General features: G+C 41.0%; 1 protein-coding gene across 3 annotated transcripts in view; it reads right to left on the bottom strand.

Annotated features, from left to right (window-relative positions):
• Positions 1-464: 464 nt before the first annotated feature.
• Positions 465-21,864, bottom strand: part of med23 (mediator complex subunit 23) — a 100,577-nt gene continuing 79,177 nt past the window's right edge. For all 3 annotated transcript variants that reach the window (XM_078542086.1, XM_078542087.1, XM_078542088.1), the window contains 3 exons: positions 19,817-19,937; positions 13,235-13,366; positions 465-2,071 (listed from right to left, as the gene is read on the bottom strand). In XM_078542086.1, the coding sequence (XP_078398212.1) occupies positions 1,901-2,071; positions 13,235-13,366; positions 19,817-19,937 (424 nt within the window). In that variant the 3' untranslated portion in view covers positions 465-1,900. The remainder of the gene's footprint in view (positions 2,072-13,234; positions 13,367-19,816; positions 19,938-21,864) is intronic.

Raw genomic sequence — 21,864 nt, 5'->3', positions numbered from 1 at the left:
TGATCATGTTAGAAACGAGCTGAAATATGTTTTTCATGTGAAAGCATTATCACTCCATGGCAGCAGCACTTGGGCCAGGGAAATATTGTATTTAAGAGTTATGCTTTAGGAACTTATCAAATACCCAATTTAGGATTAAATAAATTTATACAAGTCTGATTGTTCATGAAGTTGTTTCTTTCAGGTGAGAAGCCGAGGCCCTGCCTGCCTGTCAGGTAGGTGTAAAAGATCACTCACATTACATTAAAGAGCAGGGATCTCTCAGTGCCCTGGTTAACAATTATCTCTCAACTAACATCGCTAAAACAGATTATCTAGCTATATATTTCACTGTCGTTTGTGGAAGCTTACATTGCCCAAATTGGCTGTCATATTTCCTACATTAGAACAGCACTTCAAAAGTACTTCACTGGTTGTAAAGTGTTTTGAGATGGATGTCAAGATCATTAAAATTACTATATAAATGCAAGTTCTTTATTCCTTTAATAAAGCAATTTGATGCATTTATTACAATATGCTACATATTTTTTATTGATAAAAGCACATAAATTAGGTATGGGCCTTTCCATCTTCAGCGCTTCAGGTTTCAAACATATCTGCAGAATTTACCCAAGTTCTCCAGACTGCATACAAAAGTTGACCAATTAATGCAAATTGGCTAAGATTTAACTAGGCAAAGCAAATCTGCAAAACCTTAACCTAATTTTAATAAAATATATTGAATATCAAAACTTAAATAGTTTACTGTTAGTAACAAGTTATAAAATTACTTTAATTATATTTAATTTTTGCAGTGGTTTACCAGTAAAAAAAGACAGACATGAACTGGATGAAACAATAAGATTTCATTGCTTTCAGGCTAGTAAATCTGAATTTAAATACAGATTGTAAAAAGTTAAATATTGCTAGACAGTACTGATCAATGTTCATAAAGCATACATTTCTTTTGCTCATATTAGATTGACAATCGTATCAAGTGTAATAAACATTTGGAAGCCAATCCACAAATATTTCAAGTCATCCCATAATTACAGGAGAAGCAAAAATAAAAATACATGGCTAAGATAGACCACTCCGATATGTGTTAGAACTGCTATTCCGCTCAAAGATGTATTGAAAAGCGGCAAGTATGCTAGCCATTTGAAAATCAGTTTACAGCACCATTTGAGTCATAATTCACCAATCAGAATTTCAAGAATCCAGAGTTTAAAAATATGGAGAACAGGACTGTCCTTTGAGAAATAAGGGTGATAACAGAAGATACAAACTCTTTGAAAAGTAGCTCACACAATCAAGATTGATATTTTGCTGTTGAAAATGTATAATTAACAATTTAAAACTTGTTGGATCATTTCAAAAGAGGTACACATTTACTTCAGTTGAGTTCTTTTGAGAATTAGGTTATTTCTTATATGACTTTAGTCAAAAACACTGAATAATACAGTTTGAGAGCAAAATTTACAAACTATTTGCAATAAAACTTGCAGAATGAAACAGTAAAAGCTGTCTTCAACTTAAATAAAACATGTATTTGCATGGTGTGGAGAAAAACAATGAGAGGCATCACTAACAGAAAGAAAACTATAACATTTTGCATTTCCTACTAGGATTGCTTCATTGTGTGAATTACAATGTTCCAAATCAGTAGGGCTAAGTGGGTTCACTGCACAGTTCATTTTTACTGAAGTAGCACTCAGAGCCATTCTGACCATCATTAAAGAACAAGAGAGCAACCGCAGCACATTGTTGGCATTTAACAACCTTTCTCCACTAGCATTACTTATACTATTCAATGGGAAGTACGTACAAGATTAAAAAGCAGCCTTTAAGTAGGAATCTGTTTTAGGTACACAATTTTTACATCACAGAACTCCTGACATAAAAGGCTGCCCAAACTCTCTTATTGTGTTACTGGTAGGGCAACACCAGTGGACACCTGGCTGGAGGGGTTGGCTGGAGAGGCACTGCTTGATGGTTGTACTTGAGCTGCTGGTTCCACTTTACTTATGTGAGTCACAAATCGCAGTCGAAGTTTTAAGGCAGGCCTCAATGTACAGATTATTTTTTCCACCTAGAAATAGAGCAAACATCCCAGAATAAGTGGTTTGTGGTAATATGTGAGCTATTTGATTTCAAAATTAAAACATACATGTTAATCAGTCGGCTAATTTTTTCATTAACTTATCGCCTAATAATTCTTTCCTTTTTGACAGTGGAGTGTTGCTTCTCAAGCCTCTTCTGTGCAGCACCACAAAGACCACTCCTGCCTTCAGCCCTATGACCATTAAATGATGCTAGTTTTCAGACAAATTGTTGCTGAGAGGGTGAAGCACTCAGCTTATTGGTCTGGTGTGTGTAAATCAAGCAGCAATGTTGGACAGATCTACATTGTTGAGAGTTAACATTTTCTTGAATGAAGCAGTATCTTAGATTCTCCAAATCCTTTAGTTGTCTTACATAGGACTACTACCAAAGGCAGGAGAAAATAAATGAGCACATAATCCATATCATCATTCTCTCTGCCAAATTTCAAAACCTTACACTTTTCTGTATTATAGTGATATTTTCCCGCTCCTAATCCAAGATGGTCAAAAGCTATTGGATTTGTGCACATTGATATCAATCAGTCATCACTGCTCCCAATTCGGTGTCATCTGCAAATCTGGACACAACTGCTTCCTCAAAATCATTTATAAAATCTAAACTATGAACAGTAGCTTCAATACTGAAGCTTGCGGCAGCCCACTGATAACTGACTACCAACCTGCTAGTTGCTCATATACTATTTGTTGTATATCAACCAATTGCGATTCCATTTTAATACATTCTTATCAATCCCATGGGCTAGGGCCTTACAGAGTAGCCTATTATGTAGTGTCAGCCATAGCTCAGTTGGTAGCACCCTCACCTCTGAGTCAAAAGGTTGTGGGTTCAAATCCCACTCTAGAGACTTGAGCATAAAAATCTAGGCTGACTTTCCTGTCTGTTAAACAGGTGGCTGTAAAAGATCCATGGTACTATTTTGAAGAGGAGCAGGAGAGTTATCCCTAGCACCCTACGCAATATTCATCACTACAAACAGATTACCTGGTCATCACATTGCTGCTTATGGGAGCTTGCCCTGCCTAGGTTGGCTGCTGCGTTTCCTGCATTACAACAGTGACTACACTTTCAAAGGGACTCCTTGAACTATAAAGGTGCTTGGGATGTCCTGGGGTCATGAAAGGTGCTATAGAAATGCAAGTCTTTCTTTTTTATTATGTGGGACAATGGTAACGTCTTCTTGAAATCCAGATTAACAGCATTCACTCTCTACCCTTCATGGTAATTAAGCATGATCTCCCATTCCTAAAACCAGGTTCATTGCCTCAAATTGGGGTTATGGTAATATTGTGGTTATGGTAATATTGTGGTTACATTAATGGACTAACAATTCAGAGGCCTGGGCTGATGATCCAGAGACATGTTCAAATCCCCACAATGATGGCTGGGGAATTTAAATTCAATTAAGTAAACAATTCTGGAATTAAAAAGCATCAGTATGTGACCAGGAAACTACTGGACTGTTGTAAAGAAACTTCTGATTTACAAAGGTCCTTTAGAGAAGGAATTCTGCTGTCCTGACTCCCTTTGGTCCATAATTATAGACTCGGAGCAATATGACGCTTGTCTTTGAAATGGCCCAACAAGCCACCAAAGTGATGGGAAGGTGTCGTCAACAGTGCTATCAAGCAGTACTTACTCACCAATAACCTGCTCACTCACACTCACTTTTAATTCCACCAGGACCAGGCTGTTCCAGGCCTTGGACCAGGCATGGACAAAAGGGCTGAATTTCAGAGGTGATACGAGTGTGACTGTCTTTGACATCAAGGCAGCATTTGATCGAATGTGGCAACAAGGAGCCCTGGTAAAATTGAAGTCAAAGGGAATCGGGGGCCCCGGGGGGTGAAGTTATCTACTGGTTGGAGTCATACCTAGCACAAAGCAAGATGTTTATGATTGTTGGAAGCCAATCAACTCAAACCCAGAATATTGCTGCAGGAGTTCCTGAGGGCAGAGCTCTTGGCCCAACCATCTTCAGCTACTTCATCAATGACACTCCCTCTGTCATAAGGTCTGAAATAGGAGTGTTTGTTGATGATTGCAGTGTTCAGTTCTATTTGCAACTCATAATATAGCAGGCACTGCTTAAGACCTGGACAACATTCAGGCTTGTGCTGGTAAGTGGCAAGTAACATTTGTGTCACACAAGTGCCAGGCAATGACCATCTACAACAAAAGAGAATCTAGCCATCTTCCCTTGACATTCAATGGAATTACCATCATTGAATGCCCTACCAAGATCCTTGGTATCAAACTGACAACCATATAAATACTGTGGCTACAAGAGCAGGTCAGAAACTGAGAATTCTGTGGTGAGTAACTCAACTCCTGACTCCTCAAAGCCAGCCCACCATCAACAAGGCACAAGACAGGAGTGTGATGGAACACGTTTCATTTGCCTGTATGAGTGTGGCTCCAACATTCATGAAGTTTGACACATTCTGGGACAAAGCAGCCTATTTGACTTGCACTGCATCCACCACCTTAAATGTTAATTCCCTCCACCACCCAGACACAATGGTAGCAATGTGCATCATATACAAGATGCACTGCAGCACTCTCCAAGGTTCCTCAACAGCACCTTCCAAACCATGACCTCGACCATCTGGAAGGCCGAGAAAAGCAAGTGCATGGGAACACCACCACCTAGGGCAGGCAGAAGAGTGCCATTGTGGCAATGTCACTGGAGTAGTAATCCAGAGGTCCAGGCTAATGCTCTGGGTCACAGGTTCAAATCCCACCATGACAACCGGTGGAATTTAAAATCGATTAATAAATCTGCAATTAAAAGCTAATCTCAGTAATGGTGACCATGAAACCAATGTGAATGGTCATAAAAGCCCATCTGTTCACTAATGTCCTTTGGAGAAAGAAATCTGCTGTCAAAAAGTGGTCTAGTGGTTACAGACTCAACTACGTGGTTGACTCTTAACCAAGCCAGGCAGTTGTATCAGACAAGTCAATAAAGAATGAAATCAGACAGGCCACCACGCACCTGGGCACCAGAAACAATAATGGCAAACCCAGTCCCATTGACCCTGTAATGTGCTCCTTAACATCTGGGGGCTAGTGCCAAAATTGGGAGATCTGTCCCACAGACTAGTCAAGCAACAGCCTGACATTGTCTGTAAGATGTGATTCTGTGAGTGTGACTATGTCCCAGACACCACTATCACCATCCCTAGATATGTCCTATCCCACTGGCAATACAGACCCACCAGAGGTTGCGGCACAGTGGTATACAGTCAGGAGGGAGTTGCTCTGGGAGTCCTCAACATTGACTGTGGACCCCATGAAGTCTCACAGCATTAGGTCAAACATGGGCAAGGAAACCTCCTTCTGATTACCACCTAATGCTGCCAGCTCTCCACCCCCTCCCCCACCCCACTCTCAGCTGATGCATCAGTGCTCCTCCATGTTGAACGCCACTTGGAAGAAGCACTGAGGGTGGCAAGGGGACAGAAGGTACTCTGGGTGGGGGACTTCAATGTCCATCACCAAGAGTGGCTTGGTAGCACCACTACAGACTGAGCTGATCGAGTCCTGACGGACATAGATTCTAGACTGCGGCAGGTGCTGAGGGAGTCAAGAGAGAAAAAACCTACTTGATCTTGTCCTCACCAATCTACGTGCTGCAGATGCATCTGTCCATAACAGAATTGGTAGGAGTGACCATCATACAGTCTTTGCAGAGATGAAGTCCCATCTTCACATTGAGGATACCCTGAGACATGTTGGGTGACACTAGCATCCTGCTAAATGGGATAGATTTCGAACAAATCTAGCAACTCAAAACTGGGCATCCATGAGGCGCTGTGGGCCATCAGCAGCAGAAGAATTGATTTCAACCACAATCTGTAATCTCATGGCCAGCAAATCCCCCACTCTACCATTATCATCAAGCTGGAGGGTCGCCTTTAGCTCAATGAAGAGGGCAGAAGGGCATGCCAGGTGCAGTACCAGGCATACCTATAAATGAGGAGTCAACCTTGTGGAACTTCAACACAGGAATATTTGCATGCCAAACAGCGTGAGCAGCATGCATAAACAGAACTAAACTATCCCACAAACAATGGGTCAGATCCAAGTTCTGCAGTACTGCCAGATTCAGTCATTAACAGTGGTGGACAATTAAACAACTGGTGGAGGCTCCACAAATATTCCCATCCTCAATGATGGGGGAGCCCAGCACTGCAGCTGAAGCATTTGCAACCACCTTCAGCTAGAAGTGCCAAGTGGATGATCCATCTTGGCCTCCTCCTGAGCTCCCCAGCATCACAGATGTCAGTCTTCAGCCAATTTGATTCACTCCAGTTCAACTCTTTTGTCCACGTTTGGATCAATGCTGTAATAGGTCAGGAACTGAGTGGCCCTGGCAGAGTCCACGCTCAGCGTCGGTGAGCAGGTTATTGCTGAGTACATGCCACTTGATAACACTGCTGAAGACACTGCATACTGCAAAGGCTGTGGGCCCCGACAATATTCCAGCAAAAGTACTGAAGGCTTGTGCTCCAGAACTAGCTGCACCGCTAACCAAGCTGTTCCAGTACAGCTACAACACTGGCATCTATCTGGCAATGTGGAAAAATGCCCAGGTACGCCTGTCCACAAAAAGCAGGAAAAATCCAACCCAGTCAATTACTGTCTCAGTCTACTCTTAATCATCAGCAAGTGATGGAAGAGGTCGTCAGCAGTGCTATTGAGTGGCATGTACTCAGCAATAACCTGCTCACTGACGCTGAGCGTGGATTCCACCAGTTCCTGACCTCATTACAGCACTGGCCCAAACATGGACAAAAGAGTTGAACTCCAGAGGTGAGGTAAGAGTGACTGCCCTTGACATCAAGGCAACATTTGACCAAGAATGGCAAAAAGGAGCCATAGCAAAACTGGAGACAATGGGATAAAGGCAAAATACAGTGGGTGCTGGAAATCTGAAACAAAAACAAAAAATGCTGGAAATACTCAGCAGGCCTGACAGCATCTTTGGAGAGAAAGTCGGAGTTAACTTTTTGAGTCCGTATGAGTTGTTTTTGTTGTAGACAATGGGAATTAGGGTAAAATTCTCCACTGGCTGGAGTCATACTTAGCACTAAGGAAGATGGTTGTGGTTGTTGGAGGTCAATCATCTCAGTCCCAGGACATTGCTACAAGAGTTCCTCAGGGCAGTGTCCTAGACCCAAACATTTTGAGGTGCTTCATTAATGACCTTCCCTCCATCATAATATCAAAAGTGGGGATATTTGCTGATGATTGCACAATGTTCATTATTATTCATGACTCCTCAGATACTGAAGCAGTCTGAGTCCATATGCAGCAGGACCTAGACAATATCCAGGCTTGGGCTGATAAGTGGCAAGTAATATTCGTGCCACACTAGCGTCAGGCAATGATTATTGCCAACAAGAGAGAATCCAACCATCTTCCCTTGATATTCAATGGGATTATATTGCTGGATCTCCCACTATCAACATCCGGGGGCGGGGGGGGGGGGGGAGTGGTTACCATTGACCAGAAACTGAGTAGGACCAGCCATATAAATACCGTGGTTACAAGAGCAGTTTATAGGCTGGGAATTCTGTAGTGATTGACTCACCTCCTAACTCCCCAAAGCCTGTCCACTATCTACAAGGCACAAGTCAGGAGTGTGATGGAATACCCTCCCACTTGTCTGGATGAATGCAGCCCAAACAACACTCAAGAAGCTTGACACCAACCAGGATAAAGCAGCCCGCTTGATAGGCACCCCATCTGCCACCTTAAACATTCACTTGCTCCACCACTTTTTACAGCAGCAGCAGTGTGTACCATCTACAAGATGCACTGCAGCAACTCACCAAAGTTCTTTTGACAGCGCCCTCCAAACCCGTGACTTCTACCACCTCGAAAGACAAGGGCAGCAGATGCACGGGAACACCAGCACCTGGAAGGTGCCCCGTAAGGCACTCACTATCCTGACTTAGAACTATATCGCCATTCCTTCACTGTTGCTGGTTCAAAATCCTGGGACTCCCTTTCCAACAGCACTGTGGGTGTACCTACAACACATGGACTGCAGCTGTTCAAGAAGGCGACTCACTCCCACCTCAAGGGCAATTTAGAGATGGGCAAGAAATGCTAGCCTAGCTAGTGATGTCCACATCCCATGAAAGAATTAAAAAATACTTGCAAGTTCCCCTCCAAGCCACACACCATCCTGACTTGGAAATATATCACCATTCCTTTATTGGTACTGCTGGTCATAGAATTCCCTGTGGTTGTAACTTCACTACATGGATTACAGTGGTTCAAGGCGGCCGCTCACCCCCACCTTCTCAGGGGCAGTTAGGGCTAGGCAACAGACTCTAGCCTTGTCAGCAACATCCAATGAATTAATTTTAAAAAATGCTTGTGCTTCTCAAGATCATTCCTCGTATTCTCCTTTACAAAACTTTAAAAGACTTTCTGAACTTTGAGATTAAGTCTTACAGGTCTAGTTTGATTATTTACTGCCCCCCTCCCCCCACACCACCACCCCAGTCCCCCATTTTGAAGATGGGGACAACATTTACCATTTTCTAACCCTCTGGTATTTAAATCCAAAGGACTGAAAAATATCTGCAAGAGTACTCACAATTGTCTCAGCCAATTTGTTCTGAAACCTAGAAAGTCATCAGGGTCAGGAACCTTATCCACCTTGAGCTTTCATACTCTAATCGATCCTCTTGTCACATAAAAGTGAATGCGTACTGATCTTTTTTAAAAAACTGTTCACTCCAATTCCAGTATTTCTCAGAGAAATAACAGTTAAACACTTTGGCAATTATTCTACTGTCATGAATGCTGAACTTTGCAAGCCAGTCAGGTTTTAAAAGCACCCTCCAACTCAGTGGTTCCCAAACATTAACATCCTGCGAATCTCTTTCATGAAAATGCTAAATTTCACAAACCCCCTCCTAAAAATAAATAATTTCTAGGGATTTTCTCCCTTACCCGAGTATAAATTATTAAAGCAGTGATCTTGGGAATATAAAATTTGTTTTTCATATGACACTTTATTGTACATTATTAATAATTACACTATTATTTCATTATTTAGCAAAATGCAATAAGTGAAAGATAACTACCTAATATAAATTAAATGCACAAAATCAAACCTAGTTGCCTACAGAACTGCTAGACTCCAGGTTGATGAGGGAATGTCCCAATCATTTCCATTCTAGCCAGATTATGTCACCAGTCATGGCCAAATGGAGTCTTTAATATTGGGCATGAGGGCACATGTCTATAAAGATGCAATAAAGGCATCTTTGATTTTCTAGCAGCAAGAGAAGCAGCAGCCTCCCATTCTGATGAGCAAAAGTCCTCCCCCAGACCTTCGACCATAAGACGTAAGAGAAGTAGGCCATTCGGCCCATTAAGTCTGCTCCGCCATTCAATGAGATCATGGCTGATCTGATAATTCTCAACTTCACTTTCTTGCCTTTTCCCCATAGCCCTTGATTCCATAACTGATTAAAAATCTGTCTATCTCAGCCTTGAATATACTTAACAACCCAGCCTCTGCTGCTGATGCATCGAGGGATAGGGGTAGCCATTGAGAGATTGGAGTAGGACTCAGAGAAGAGAAGAGGCCTGGGCCACAGGTCCATTATCGAGGGACTGGACTGGGGAATGGCTTCAAGACTCAGAAGAGGTTGGGAGGGGAAGCTCCCTAGGCAGCTGGGGAGTTAAATTAAAATGCAGGTACTTACCTAAAAGCTTCACTCCAAGCAGAAGACACAGCACACCCGAACAACAACAACTCTCCATCTTCAAGTCCAGTCACGAGGTGCAAGAAAAGTCGCATTCTCCAGGGCCAATGATTGCTGTTGTCAGAACAACAGCAACCATTGGCCAAGCAGCCTGTCAATTGGGGTGGTCTACATACCATTTGACATTGACCATCCTGAATGACAAGCTGCTTGGCCAATGAGAGCCGCCCACCCACTGCTACCACCTGAGAGCCCAGGCCCTAGTCATTTGGTGGGTGCCAAACTGACAGCTGTCATTTTCCAGTAATTTTGGCATACAAGCACTTCTGCTTCCGCCATTATGGTATTTTTCCCGCTAACTCCCTGAAATCTTTTAGGGGTTCATGAATCACAGTTTGGGAGCCACTGCTTCAACTCAAATTAAAACATAATTCTGAAAGGTGGAGAGAGTGGGGAGAGGGGGGGGGGGAAGAAAGGAAGGGTGGTGAATCCCTGGTAAAGACCTCAATTTGGAGAAATGTCCATGTGACTTCAGGTTGCCATGGGGGACGAGAGTTGAGAAGGGAGAGAAAGTCAAATAGAAACTCATTCAGGCGTCAAGTTGCAGCTTCTATCATTTCTCACATAAGTTCACAAAAAAAGGAAAAGCTGCTGCTGAGAAGCAGCTAGAAGATAATCAAAACTCTCCCAGAAACCGGTCTTCTCTGTTCGGGAGGAAATGATGGGGAGAAGTATGGGAAGTAATGCTGAAAAAAGACATTCTGTCGAAGCTTTTCGTCTTACTCATCAGGATAATCGCAAGAATACCAAGATCAGGGAAAAAGTTTTACCAGAGCCAACTAAACTGTTTAAAAGGAATTGGATACAGAATTCTCTGGAATTCTGGGTTGTTAGGATTGTTGTGACCCAAGGGAGACGGGAATTCATTGAGGTGTGGCTTTCTGGTGATAATCATATCCAAAAAACTTGGTGGGTGTGGACTGGTTGGCGACAGATACTAGAAAGATTCGAATTGGCATGTTGAGGAGTGATTGAGTATGGCTGGGAGAAGAGCTGGGGGAAGCTTCTGGACTGCCCTCTGATACTACATGTGTACCCGAAGCATGGCATGAAGTTAAAGAAATTTATCTTTTTTAAAAAAAATCGATATACCATTTGCCTATTATTTGAATTTTGTTGATTTTAGTTTGTTTGTTACAGTAAAAGCTTTAAAAAGTGAAATCTTGTCCTTTGGTTATTTCCACTGGTTTTGGTAAATTCATCTTTTCTAAGTAGTTATTGGTCTCTACAGGGACAGTAACATGCCTTTGGATACCATGTCACTATTGCCATTTTTTAGTGGGTCCTTTTTTATTTCTGAACTGCTGAAAATGCTCCACTGTTCTGCTTTATGTTTCCGGCAATGCTTTCCTCATGGCCCATCTTTGCAGCCCTCAGCAGTTCTTTGACATTCCTTAGAATATCTTAATTGGATATCCCTATCCTATTCTTTTCCTGAAAACTTACAAATGTTGTACTGTACAGGTAGAGTGTCATAACCGGCAATCTCAGGACCGAACCTGTGCCGGATTTTGGATCTTGCTGGTTTTCGGAAGCAAGGTGATGGTTGGCTTCAGCCTCACGCATATTGCAACATGTCTGCACCTATGTATTTATCCCTTCCTTATGAGACTTGTTTTGCCCTAGGGTCAGACTATTTCCCTCTTCTATGTTGCTTCTTTTCATTCTAAATGTCATATAAGATATAGTTGCCATGGGTGGTTATAGATACTGCTTACCTGCCAGAAATAGAGTACTATTGTACAGTACTTTCATTCACCAGCAGTACCTGCAGCTGGGCACTAATGGGGAGATTGGCAACATGTTGTGACTTAGGTTCGATTGGGCTGAGCTGGGTCAGGTGGGGTCAAGGGTCGCTCCAACCACTCAGTGCAGGAAATGACAGGCGTGTAATACAGCATGGAAGTGTTCATTTTATTCTCATTCTACTACTGGTCAGAGGGCAAATTTGGAATTCTGCCTTCTACTGTGGATTTGTGGTTAATTAACTAAAACTAGCAGAATAATACAAATGTTTTAGGGGCTGAAATTTTAAATACTTAACTTCTAATTATGCACTTGTTTTCATGGGGTATTTTTGCATGGCTCACTTAAAAAAAATGTCAAGTTTTCAGACATGGCCAGTTTCTGGACTGCCGGATTTGACGTACCATACCTGGGGGATTTTTGTTTCTCGCCAATGTGTCATTGCTAGTAAGCAAAAATAGTCTTCCTCCTTTATTCTATTTATTCTTTTATTTGATTGCTGACCTAGCTCAGGGATAAATAATTATGCATCTTAAAATTACCCCTTTGAAATTATTTCACTTTCCTTCCACACTTTTTCCTGCAGTGTCTATTTCCATGTTAACATTCCAATGTTTTCTCTCATATCCATAAAAAACAGGTTTAAGTTTTTCAACTGGTTTCCTTTGGTTTCCTACCCTCATATCTACTTTGAAAGTGAATAGGAGGTGTGATTAGCGGATTTTTTTCTTCAGTGTTGTCAGGAAATGAAATGTACCACCACAAAAAGTGCTGTATGAAAAGATAATGACTTGAAGTATTTAAAAATCAACATTTAGAAGAGTAATTGAAGTGACGTGAATGGGGCTAACTGAATAACACTGGGGTAATCCTGAACAAGGGGTAAAATCTTAAACTTAGGAGTGAAATCAGAAAGAATTTCTTCACCAAAGGGTGGTGGAAATCTGGAAATCTCTTCCAGAAGGCTGAGAATATAGCATCAATTGAAATTTTCAAGACTGACTCAATAGATTTTTATTAAGGTTATCATGGATATGCACAAATAGGAGTTTAAGAACAGATCAGACATGATCTAACTGAACAGTGGAAGAGGGAGCTTCTCCTGCTCCTATGATCCTTTGAAGTGTGGCAGAGGCACGATGAACTGAATAGCCTCTTTCTATACTGTAATGCTCAAGTTACATTTAACTACCTGTTCTCTGTTGTTAATACAGCTCCTTAGTAATTCCATTTGGTTTCTTCTGAATGTCAAAAATTATCTACAGTTATGTTTTGTTTTTTAGGTCGTATTAATTTCGGGAACTTTATCAAAAACAAGTTTTTGTAAACATGTATATGACAGGCATCTATTCAGCCAACTGCAATAAATTTAAAAGAGAAAAATCATTCCTTCTGTCTTTATTTAAGAAAAACATCAAAATTTCACCATCATATTCTAGAATGTGTGTCTGTGTAACTATAAAATCGATATTCAGTCAATTTTGTTTCTGTGGTAATGAAAAATAAACAATGACTCACCAATAAAATTTATGATTACCATTTTAGACACAAATACCATCACCATTTAAAGGTCTTTATAATCTACTCACCTGATCCTTCACACTGTCGCCTGTAAACATGTATTTTACATGATAAAGAAAATCACAAATAGGGTCCATATAGCTCAGGTGCTTGCTGTTTTGGTCTACATTCTGTAACATCTCATAAAATGCAATGCCAATCTGCAAGAGATAGGTATTAAAATTGATTAAATTTAATTTATCCATTAAATCCAGGGGTTACTCACCATTCACTTTAATTATTCAATACAACAGTCAATTCTCACTAAAAAAAACATTGGAACTATTCAACAGTTCTAATCGCATTTGTAAAGAGTGAACAGGTTAACACTTTGATGCCAAAGTCCAAGCTGCTATCACAAGTATATTATAATGAGGGAAAAGATTTCATTAATTGAAAACTAAGCACTCAACCTAACTTAACATGTTTCTTTGGGCTTCACTGGTTAAAACGTTCACAAGGGGGCAAATACAGCAGTTTGTAGCAAGACACCACATGGAACTACATTTAAAGAGAGGTGCAGCAGAATATATTTCCAAAAAATCTCAATGTGATCAAATTGCCATTAAGAAGTGAAAAGCTGAAAAGAAAACCGAGGCCATGTTTTAATCAGAAGTCACATTCCAGCTGATCAGCTTGTCTATTACTAATGAGGGCAGTAGAAGCATTGGGAAACTCAAATGTCAAAGAACTCAATGCTAGCTGAAGTACATTTAATGGGTTACAGGTGTCATTGAAAGCTAGGAAACTATTATGTGTAAAAACAAAACACATGCAGGATTGCCTCAAAATTCTAGCACTATTGCACAATAAGTAGCCTGAGCAAAGTAGTATAACGTGAATACCCAAGAGGAAAAAATGCCACATTCCTTTGCAACCACACATGAGAAAAAATGGTTTTAGGGAAAACATGTTAGAGATTAAGTAAATTAATAGAAGCAAAATAGTAATTAACAGCTCATTAAGGAGAGGAACTGAAAGGAAAACATGGCTGGATGCATGATGTGTCTCTGCAGAAGCTATTAAAATTAGTAAGGAAGAGCTAGTGTAAAAATGGTGAATGCAAATAGTTGTGCATCTAAGAACCCTAAAAACAAATGGCCACATACTAGGTAAAGGAAAGCAGTAACAAACTTTACCTCAGAGAGCTGAAAATGCAATTACAGCTGAACCTGCAAATTATATTAGCCCATAAACCCCCAATGAAAATCAAAATGGTTACAACTCCATGCAGACAGAAAATAATCAAACTTTTATTAGCAAAACTGAGACAGAAAATAAGAAAGAAATACTGTCCAACTGGTGGGGCAGCCCCAACAGAGGCAGAAAATGGCAATTACATTCCCCTTTGCTGAGGCAAAAAACATTGATCTTATGGTGGAACTTCTCCTTAGCCCCATTCTGCGCCTAGCCGTTAAGGGAAAATTAGCCCAACTTTTCTCCTCTCTACTGTTCCACCCACTCCCCGCCCTGTCCATCGCCACCTCTTTTCATCTCTTCCCTATTTTTCTCCTCTTCCCATTTCCGCTATTCCTCTCAATTCTTGCCTCTTCCCTTCCACTCCGTTCCTCTCGCCCTCATGCTATGTTCTCTCACTTTCACTTTCTGCACCCCTCTTCCTTCTGGTCTTCAGCCAATTTTCTCTCTCTCCTTTGTCTCCTTCCCTTCCTTCACAGGCAATCATAGACTTCATCCCCCCCATCTCTTCCTCTTCAACCTCCTCCTCAGTTTTGGTTCAGTTACTTCCTCTCCAAGTCACAAACGATCCTGACTTGGAGCTATGTCGCCAGTCCTTCACTGTCACTGGGTCAAAATCCTGGAACTCCCTAACAGCACTGTGGGTGTTCCTACAACACATGGATTGCAGCGGCTCGAGAAGGCAGCTCACCACCATCTTCTCAACTGTAATTAGGGATGGGCAATAAATGCTGACCCAGCCAGCAATGCCCACTTCCCATGAATGAATGAAAAAACTTCCCTGTCCTTTGACTCTGCTTGACTTGGAAAGTCCCTTTGGTCTTGACTCTTTATGTGGAAGAACATATGAAATAGACAATAAAATGGTAAATGGGGGGCTATGTGACAGTTGCACTTGGAGAATCTCAGTAATCCGACAACAAAGCAGAAATTTAGCACAACCATGTTAAACTGGGAAGGCAGAACTTTAAAAGATTGTTCGTCCAGAGGTTTAAATTGTATGTAGCATGGGATAAAAACAAACTTAGACGAATCAATATTTAAAGGAAATAATAAACAAAAGTTAAATCAAGAAGGGAAGTACCAGTGATAATTAGAATTCAAAGTGGATCACTGAAATTCAAAGTGAACTAAAGGTTGAAGGAGTTTCACAAATGGAGTGCACTACCCTGTCAAACCTGAAGGAGGGAATTGGGAGAAGTATAAGAAAGGGCACCTATGAAGTTACTATTGGGATTTAATCAGGGAGTGAGTCATCACAATTTGGGAAACGGACAAGCAATCAGATTAGTGATCAAAGCTGAGTTCAGCACGCTTAGGGGCAGAGTTGACATGAAGGTAAGGAAATGGAGACAGTAGATAAATTAAGAAATAAAAAGAGAATTTGCTAGAAATACTCAAAAGGTCAGAAAGCATCCGTGGGTAAAGAAACAGTTAATGGCCCACATCTTCCAGTCTCCGAACCATCAGAGGCTGATGTACCCCCCAAGATACTTGTTGGGACTTCTCGGAAGTCCCAACGCACTGACTCTGTGGGAATTGCCCGGGAAGTTTGAACTTCCGATGGGCAATTACCCTGCCCTCAGGAGTCCGTCAACAGAGTCTCCAAATCTGAGTTAAGCATCGGAGACTTTGGACAGTTCCAACTTACTTACTTGAACAGTTACCCAGGAAATGTTAGTCAGGGAAATCCTAGTCTAACTCCTGGATAACCATACAACTGACCCACAACCACTTACTCTGACCCCCACCCACCTGACTCCCCCTCGACTCCTGGACCTGACCCAACCGTTATCCCTGACCCGACCTCATCATGTGGCTCCCCACCACCACCCTACTCCCTTTCCTTACCCACTCAACCACTTTACCAACCTACATATTCTCTCATTCACTCAGACACCTATACATTAACACACAAAAAGCTGTTTAAATGTCTAAGCTTTTCAGTGTGGTGCTGAATTCATACCAGAATATGGTAGCTAGTGCCGTAAAAAGGAGGCGTGGCTTGTCTTCCTCGAATGATCCAACGCTATGGAGGAAGCAGCTGGATTAAAGGTACATTCCACATTTCGGAAGAAGCCAGGGTCAGGTGGCCTGGCCAGAAATGTAGAGCTCCAGCACGACGCAGAAAAGCAGGAGTGGAGTGGCAATCTAACAGTGATTGACGTTCCTTGGAAGATTGGGCCAATGTTTCAGGTCAATGACCTTTCATCAGAACTGGGTTTGGAGTTCTAATGAAAGGTCAATGACCTGAAATGGTAACTCTTTTTCTCTCCACTGATACTGCATGATTTGCTGAATATTACCAGCATTTTTTGTTTTTATTTCAGATTTCCAGCATCTGCAGCATTTTGCTTTTGTGTTAGTGGATGAATTAAGGTTAGGAAAAATAGTAAAGGTAGACTCTCGGGCATTTTTTTAAACCCAAGCGATGACGTTGGTGAACAGATAGCAGACTGGCTACCAGTGCAGAAAGAAACAAGAGGAAGAGACGCCAGCTATAAAAAGAAATGATAGATTGAACTGAAGTTTGCATGTCACGGAGAGATTGTAGTCTCAAGGAATTCTTTGCTCAAGACAACACCGATTGGATGATAAATTGAGTACCTGCATCTAGAGCAATAAAACAATTAAAGGTTAGAAGAGACCCTGAAATGACAAGGAGGAGAGGACTAAAATGTTGGGGTTGATGATATAGGGAAAGAAAATACAGGAGCCTTTAAAGTCACACACGCAAGGGTTGCCTCCAAACTCAAAAATGGCTGGCAACAGAGTGCAGGATCAATACTGTCCTCATAAATAACTTGGAACAATCTTCAGAACACAAAACATTGGTACAGGAAAGGCCAGCTGCACCTGAATCAAATACAATTGCAGAGATTTCTGAAAAACATTGAGGCAACAATTGAAAATCATTTAAATGTAGACATTAGGAGGCGAGAGAGACAGGAGTGGGGAGATTTCAGACAGGATAGTTCACAGGGTAGAAGGCGTCAAGTGGCAATGTGGTCAACAATGCCCAGAACCAGAGACCTGGAACAGACAGACACTAACCAAAGAGAGCTTAGCCATCTGAATCCCATTCCCAGTGACGATGACAATCTGCACCTCTTTACCTTTGCCAATCAACACAAGCAAATATTAAGAAATGAGACATTTGACAGTTAATGGGATTCAAGGTTCTGCTAAAATGGATTCAAACATGATAAATAAATGTCCCAGCTGAATTTAAGCATATTACTAAGCGGAGGAAAAGAAACTAACAAGGATTCCCCTAGTAACTGCGAGTGAAAAGGGAACAGCCCAGCGCCGAATCCCCGCTCGCCTAGCGGGCGCGGGAAATGTGGCGTATAGAAGACCTGAGGACTTGAAGGGATAATGGTCATGTGAAGAAATCATTCTACTTTATTCTTTCATGTGATGGGGGTGTCGCTGGCAAGGTCAGCATTTGTTGCCCAATTGTAATTGCCATTGAGAAGGTGGTGGTAAGCCACCTTCTTGAACTGCTGCAGCCCATTTCGTGCAGGTACTCCCACAGTGCTATTAGGGAGTCCCAGGATTTTTAAAAAAATTCATTCATGGGATGTGGGCGCTGCTGGCCCAGCCAGCATTTATTGCCCATCTTGTTCAGAGGGCATTTAAGAGTCAACCACATTGCTGTGGGTCTGGAGTCACATGTAGGCCAGATCAGGTAAGGACAGCAGATTTCCTTCATTAGTGAACCAGATAGGTTTTTACAACAATTGACAATGGTTTCATGTTCATCATTAGGCCTTTAATTCCAGATTTTTACTGAATTCAAATGCCACAATCTGCCATGGCAGGATTCAAACCCAGGTCCCCAGAGCATTGCCCTGGGTCTCTGCATTACTAGTACAGTGACAATACCACTACTCCATCGCCTCCCCGAATATTAAGACCCAAGAGCGGTGAAGGAACAGCAATACAGTTCCAGGTCAGGATATTGTGTGGCTTGGAAGGGGAACTTTCAGGTGGTGGTGTTTCATGTGTATGCTACCCTTCCTCTAGGTGGTAGAAGTCACGGGTTTAGAAAGTGCTGTTAAAAGAGCCTCCATGAGTTGCTGCAATGCATCTTGTATATATACTGATGTCACTGTGGGTCAATGGCAAAGGGAGTGACTGTTTAAGTTGATGGATGGGGTGCCGATCAAGTGAACTGCTTTGTCCTGGATGGTGTCGACCTTCTTGCAAGTAGCGAGTGTTCCATCACACTCCTGACTTTTGTCTTGTAGATGGTGGACAGCCTTTGGGGAGTCAGATGGTGAGATACTCATATCCGAATTCCCAGCCTCTGACCTGCTCTTGTAGCCACAGTATTTATATGGCTGCTTCAGTTCGGTTTCTGGTCAATGGTAACCCCAGGATATTGACAGTGGGGATTCAGCAATCGTAATGCCATTGAATGTCAAGGGAAGGTGGTTAGATTCTCTCTTGTTGGAGATGGTCATTGCTTGGCACTTGTGTGGCACAAATATTACTTGCCATTTAGCAGCCTAAGCCTGAATATTAACCAGGTGTTGCTGCATGTGGACATGGACTGCTTCAATATCTGAGTCATGAATGGTGCTGAACATTGTGCAATCATCCGCGAATATCCCCACTTCTGACCTTATGATGGAAGGAAGGTCATTGATGAGGCAGCTGATGATTGGGCCCAGGGCACTACCCTGAGGAACTCCTGCAGTGATGTCCTGAGATTGAGATGTTTGACCTCAATGACCACAACCATCTTCCTTTGTGCTAGGTATGACTCCAACCGCTGGAGAGTTTCCACCCCCACCCCCGATTTCCATTAACTTCAATTTGCCAGAGCCACTTGATGCCACACTGAGTCAAATGCTGTCTTGATGCCAAGGGCAGTCACATTCAACTCCCCTCTTGAATTCAGCTCTCTTGTCCATGTTTGGATTAAGGTCAGGAGCCCAGTGACCCTGGTAGAACCCAAACTGAGTATCAATGAGCACTGACAAATGCATCTATGACAGGTAGATTGGTAAGGACAAAGGTCTAGCAGGTTTTCTCCTTTTTTTGGTTCCCTCATTAACTGCCACAGGCCCAGTCTGACTGATATGTCCTCCTTCAGGACTATGCCAGCTCGGTCAATAGTGGTGCTACCAAGTCCTCCACACAGAGTGCATTCTGTGCCCTTGCCACCCTCAGTGTTTCTTCCAATTAGAACTCTGGATTACTAGTCCAGTGACATTACCACCATCTCATACTGGCATGTCTCATTTTCAATTCTAACACTTGATGACATTTAATTCAGTAAGAGTTCCAACTGAGAAATAACAAACTCATTTTCTATAATTATGCTCAGCGGTTGGTTACCACAAACTGCAAGTTAACATTTAAAATTCATACTGAAATTAAATTTTCGTAAACAAAGGACTGACCTCAAGCATACATCGGGTCCTTTCTTGCTGGAACCGTTGCAGGAAAGGGCCAACGAGATGATATATGTACAACAACTGGAATTCAGTCTTCACCAAAGGCTTTAGCACTTCTGTGAGAAATCTGAGGAAGACAAACAGCTTATTTATTTTCACAATATGTTCTAATTTTCTACCTTCTTACTCTTCTTTGGACTCAAGCTACAGGTTTGTGTTGTGGACAGGCTAAGGAAACAAATGGAACTATATTTTTTTCTTTCCATGACATTAAATAACATGTCCTTGTTCAAACTTTACACAAAACTATACATAAATTAAAAACCACTGTACAGCCTTCAACCTCACTTATGTGAAAAGTTCTGAAGTTTTATATCAATGCTGACATTATGCTTTTTTTAACACAATGCTAATTTAGACTTGCCAACCCCACCATCTCAAATCATGGGACAATTTCTTAAAAATCAAGAGAGTGCAGTTCTGAAGAAGTGTCATATTCAATTGGAAAAGTTCAGTCTGTTTCTCCAACAGATGCTGCCACAGATCTGCTGAATATTTCCAGCATTTGTTTTATTTCAGATTTTTAGTATCCTCAGAATTTTACTTTTATTTTAGTGAATAGATCAGTTTATTTTAAACCATAAATTTTGTTCCGCAATCAGATGCAAGTTCAAAAATTTTCAATTAATTTAATCACTTAAGAGCTCAGGCAAACATGTCCCTCCTTGTGATGGACTATTGGAATTAATGAAAGGTTTCTTTCATTGAAACTATAAAATAAATTCTATCCTTCCATGATAGGCAATGTGTTTATTCAATCGGTGACTACTTCCTGCTTTTTTAAAAAAAAAATCTATAATATTGGACATATTCACTTGACCACACAATAAAATTAAAATTATAAAATTATATAAAGTTAAAATTAGCTTAGTTAGGAAATATTCAAATGTGAAAAGTTCAATATTTAAAAGTTATTTAAAAAAATTTATTAAAATTCTTAAATAAAATCATGCAGGATTCTGTGACACCCAATTTAAAAGAAATCTGAAAAGGTAAACACTTATTATGTCAAAAGAAGGATACTCTGCCCTATTTAATTCAAATTCAGTTGAATTCTCAGTAGAAATATTGTTCAAATCATGAAAATCACTTGGCCAGTTTTAGATGGAGGAGATTCAAGTGGGGATATTAGATAATTACTTTAATTTATTCAAGGAGCTCGAAAGTGCTAGATTAGTGAATCAGGCAAGTGCTACAGAGGTTTCCCGGTGTCTGTCTTTCTTTCTTTCTTGAGAACTCAGTGCTTCAATATCCTCTTTGTATGCCAAACATCACTGACACAATATCTATCATTATTCCACATCTAATTCCCATCAATGCTGGTGCTTATAAATCTCACTTCCAACATCCTCCAATTTGTAGATAACCTCAAAGTAAGCAACTCTTATTTTCATGAAAAATATAGCACCTCATCCACCATTTGATCTTCAAACAACGGTCCTCAAATTTCAATTAGCAACACATGTCAGGATGAAAAAGAATAGTCTCAATTTTACTTAGTGAAGCAACAATAGTTTATTTTAGGGCAACAGAACTCAACTAACTAAATTAAATTGAGCTTGCAATTAAATTAACCAAAGCTTTTTTTAACCCTCACTATCCAACAGATTTCACTTACTTCACATTAATGGCTTTCTCCTGAAGCTTATGGGACAATTTTCAGAAATTTAGACTAATGCACTATGATTCATTACAAATAATAAAACAATATTCTACACATTGAAGATCAAAGTTATTTTGTTGGACACATTTAGATGACAACTTTTAAATATAGTATCCTCATATATCTATACTGTTAATAAAATAACTTATTGTCGTATCACATTAATGGACATACTGGCTGCTGTTTAAGATCAAAATTCTTTTCCCCATTGACATCTTTGTCAATTCCTCTTCTTACATCTCTCATAATTCCATGATGTCAAGCACCATGCCTTTAATCGAGCTCCAATCTAAACTCACCTTACTCCCTACTTGACCATCCTGACACCGTT

Source organism: Cetorhinus maximus, chromosome 5 (genome assembly GCF_964194155.1).
Source record: "Cetorhinus maximus chromosome 5, sCetMax3.hap1.1, whole genome shotgun sequence".
Classification (NCBI taxonomy): domain Eukaryota; kingdom Metazoa; phylum Chordata; class Chondrichthyes; order Lamniformes; family Cetorhinidae; genus Cetorhinus; species Cetorhinus maximus.
Note: the sequence above shows the minus strand (reverse complement) of the source record. Positions and strands in the feature narration are given on the sequence as shown.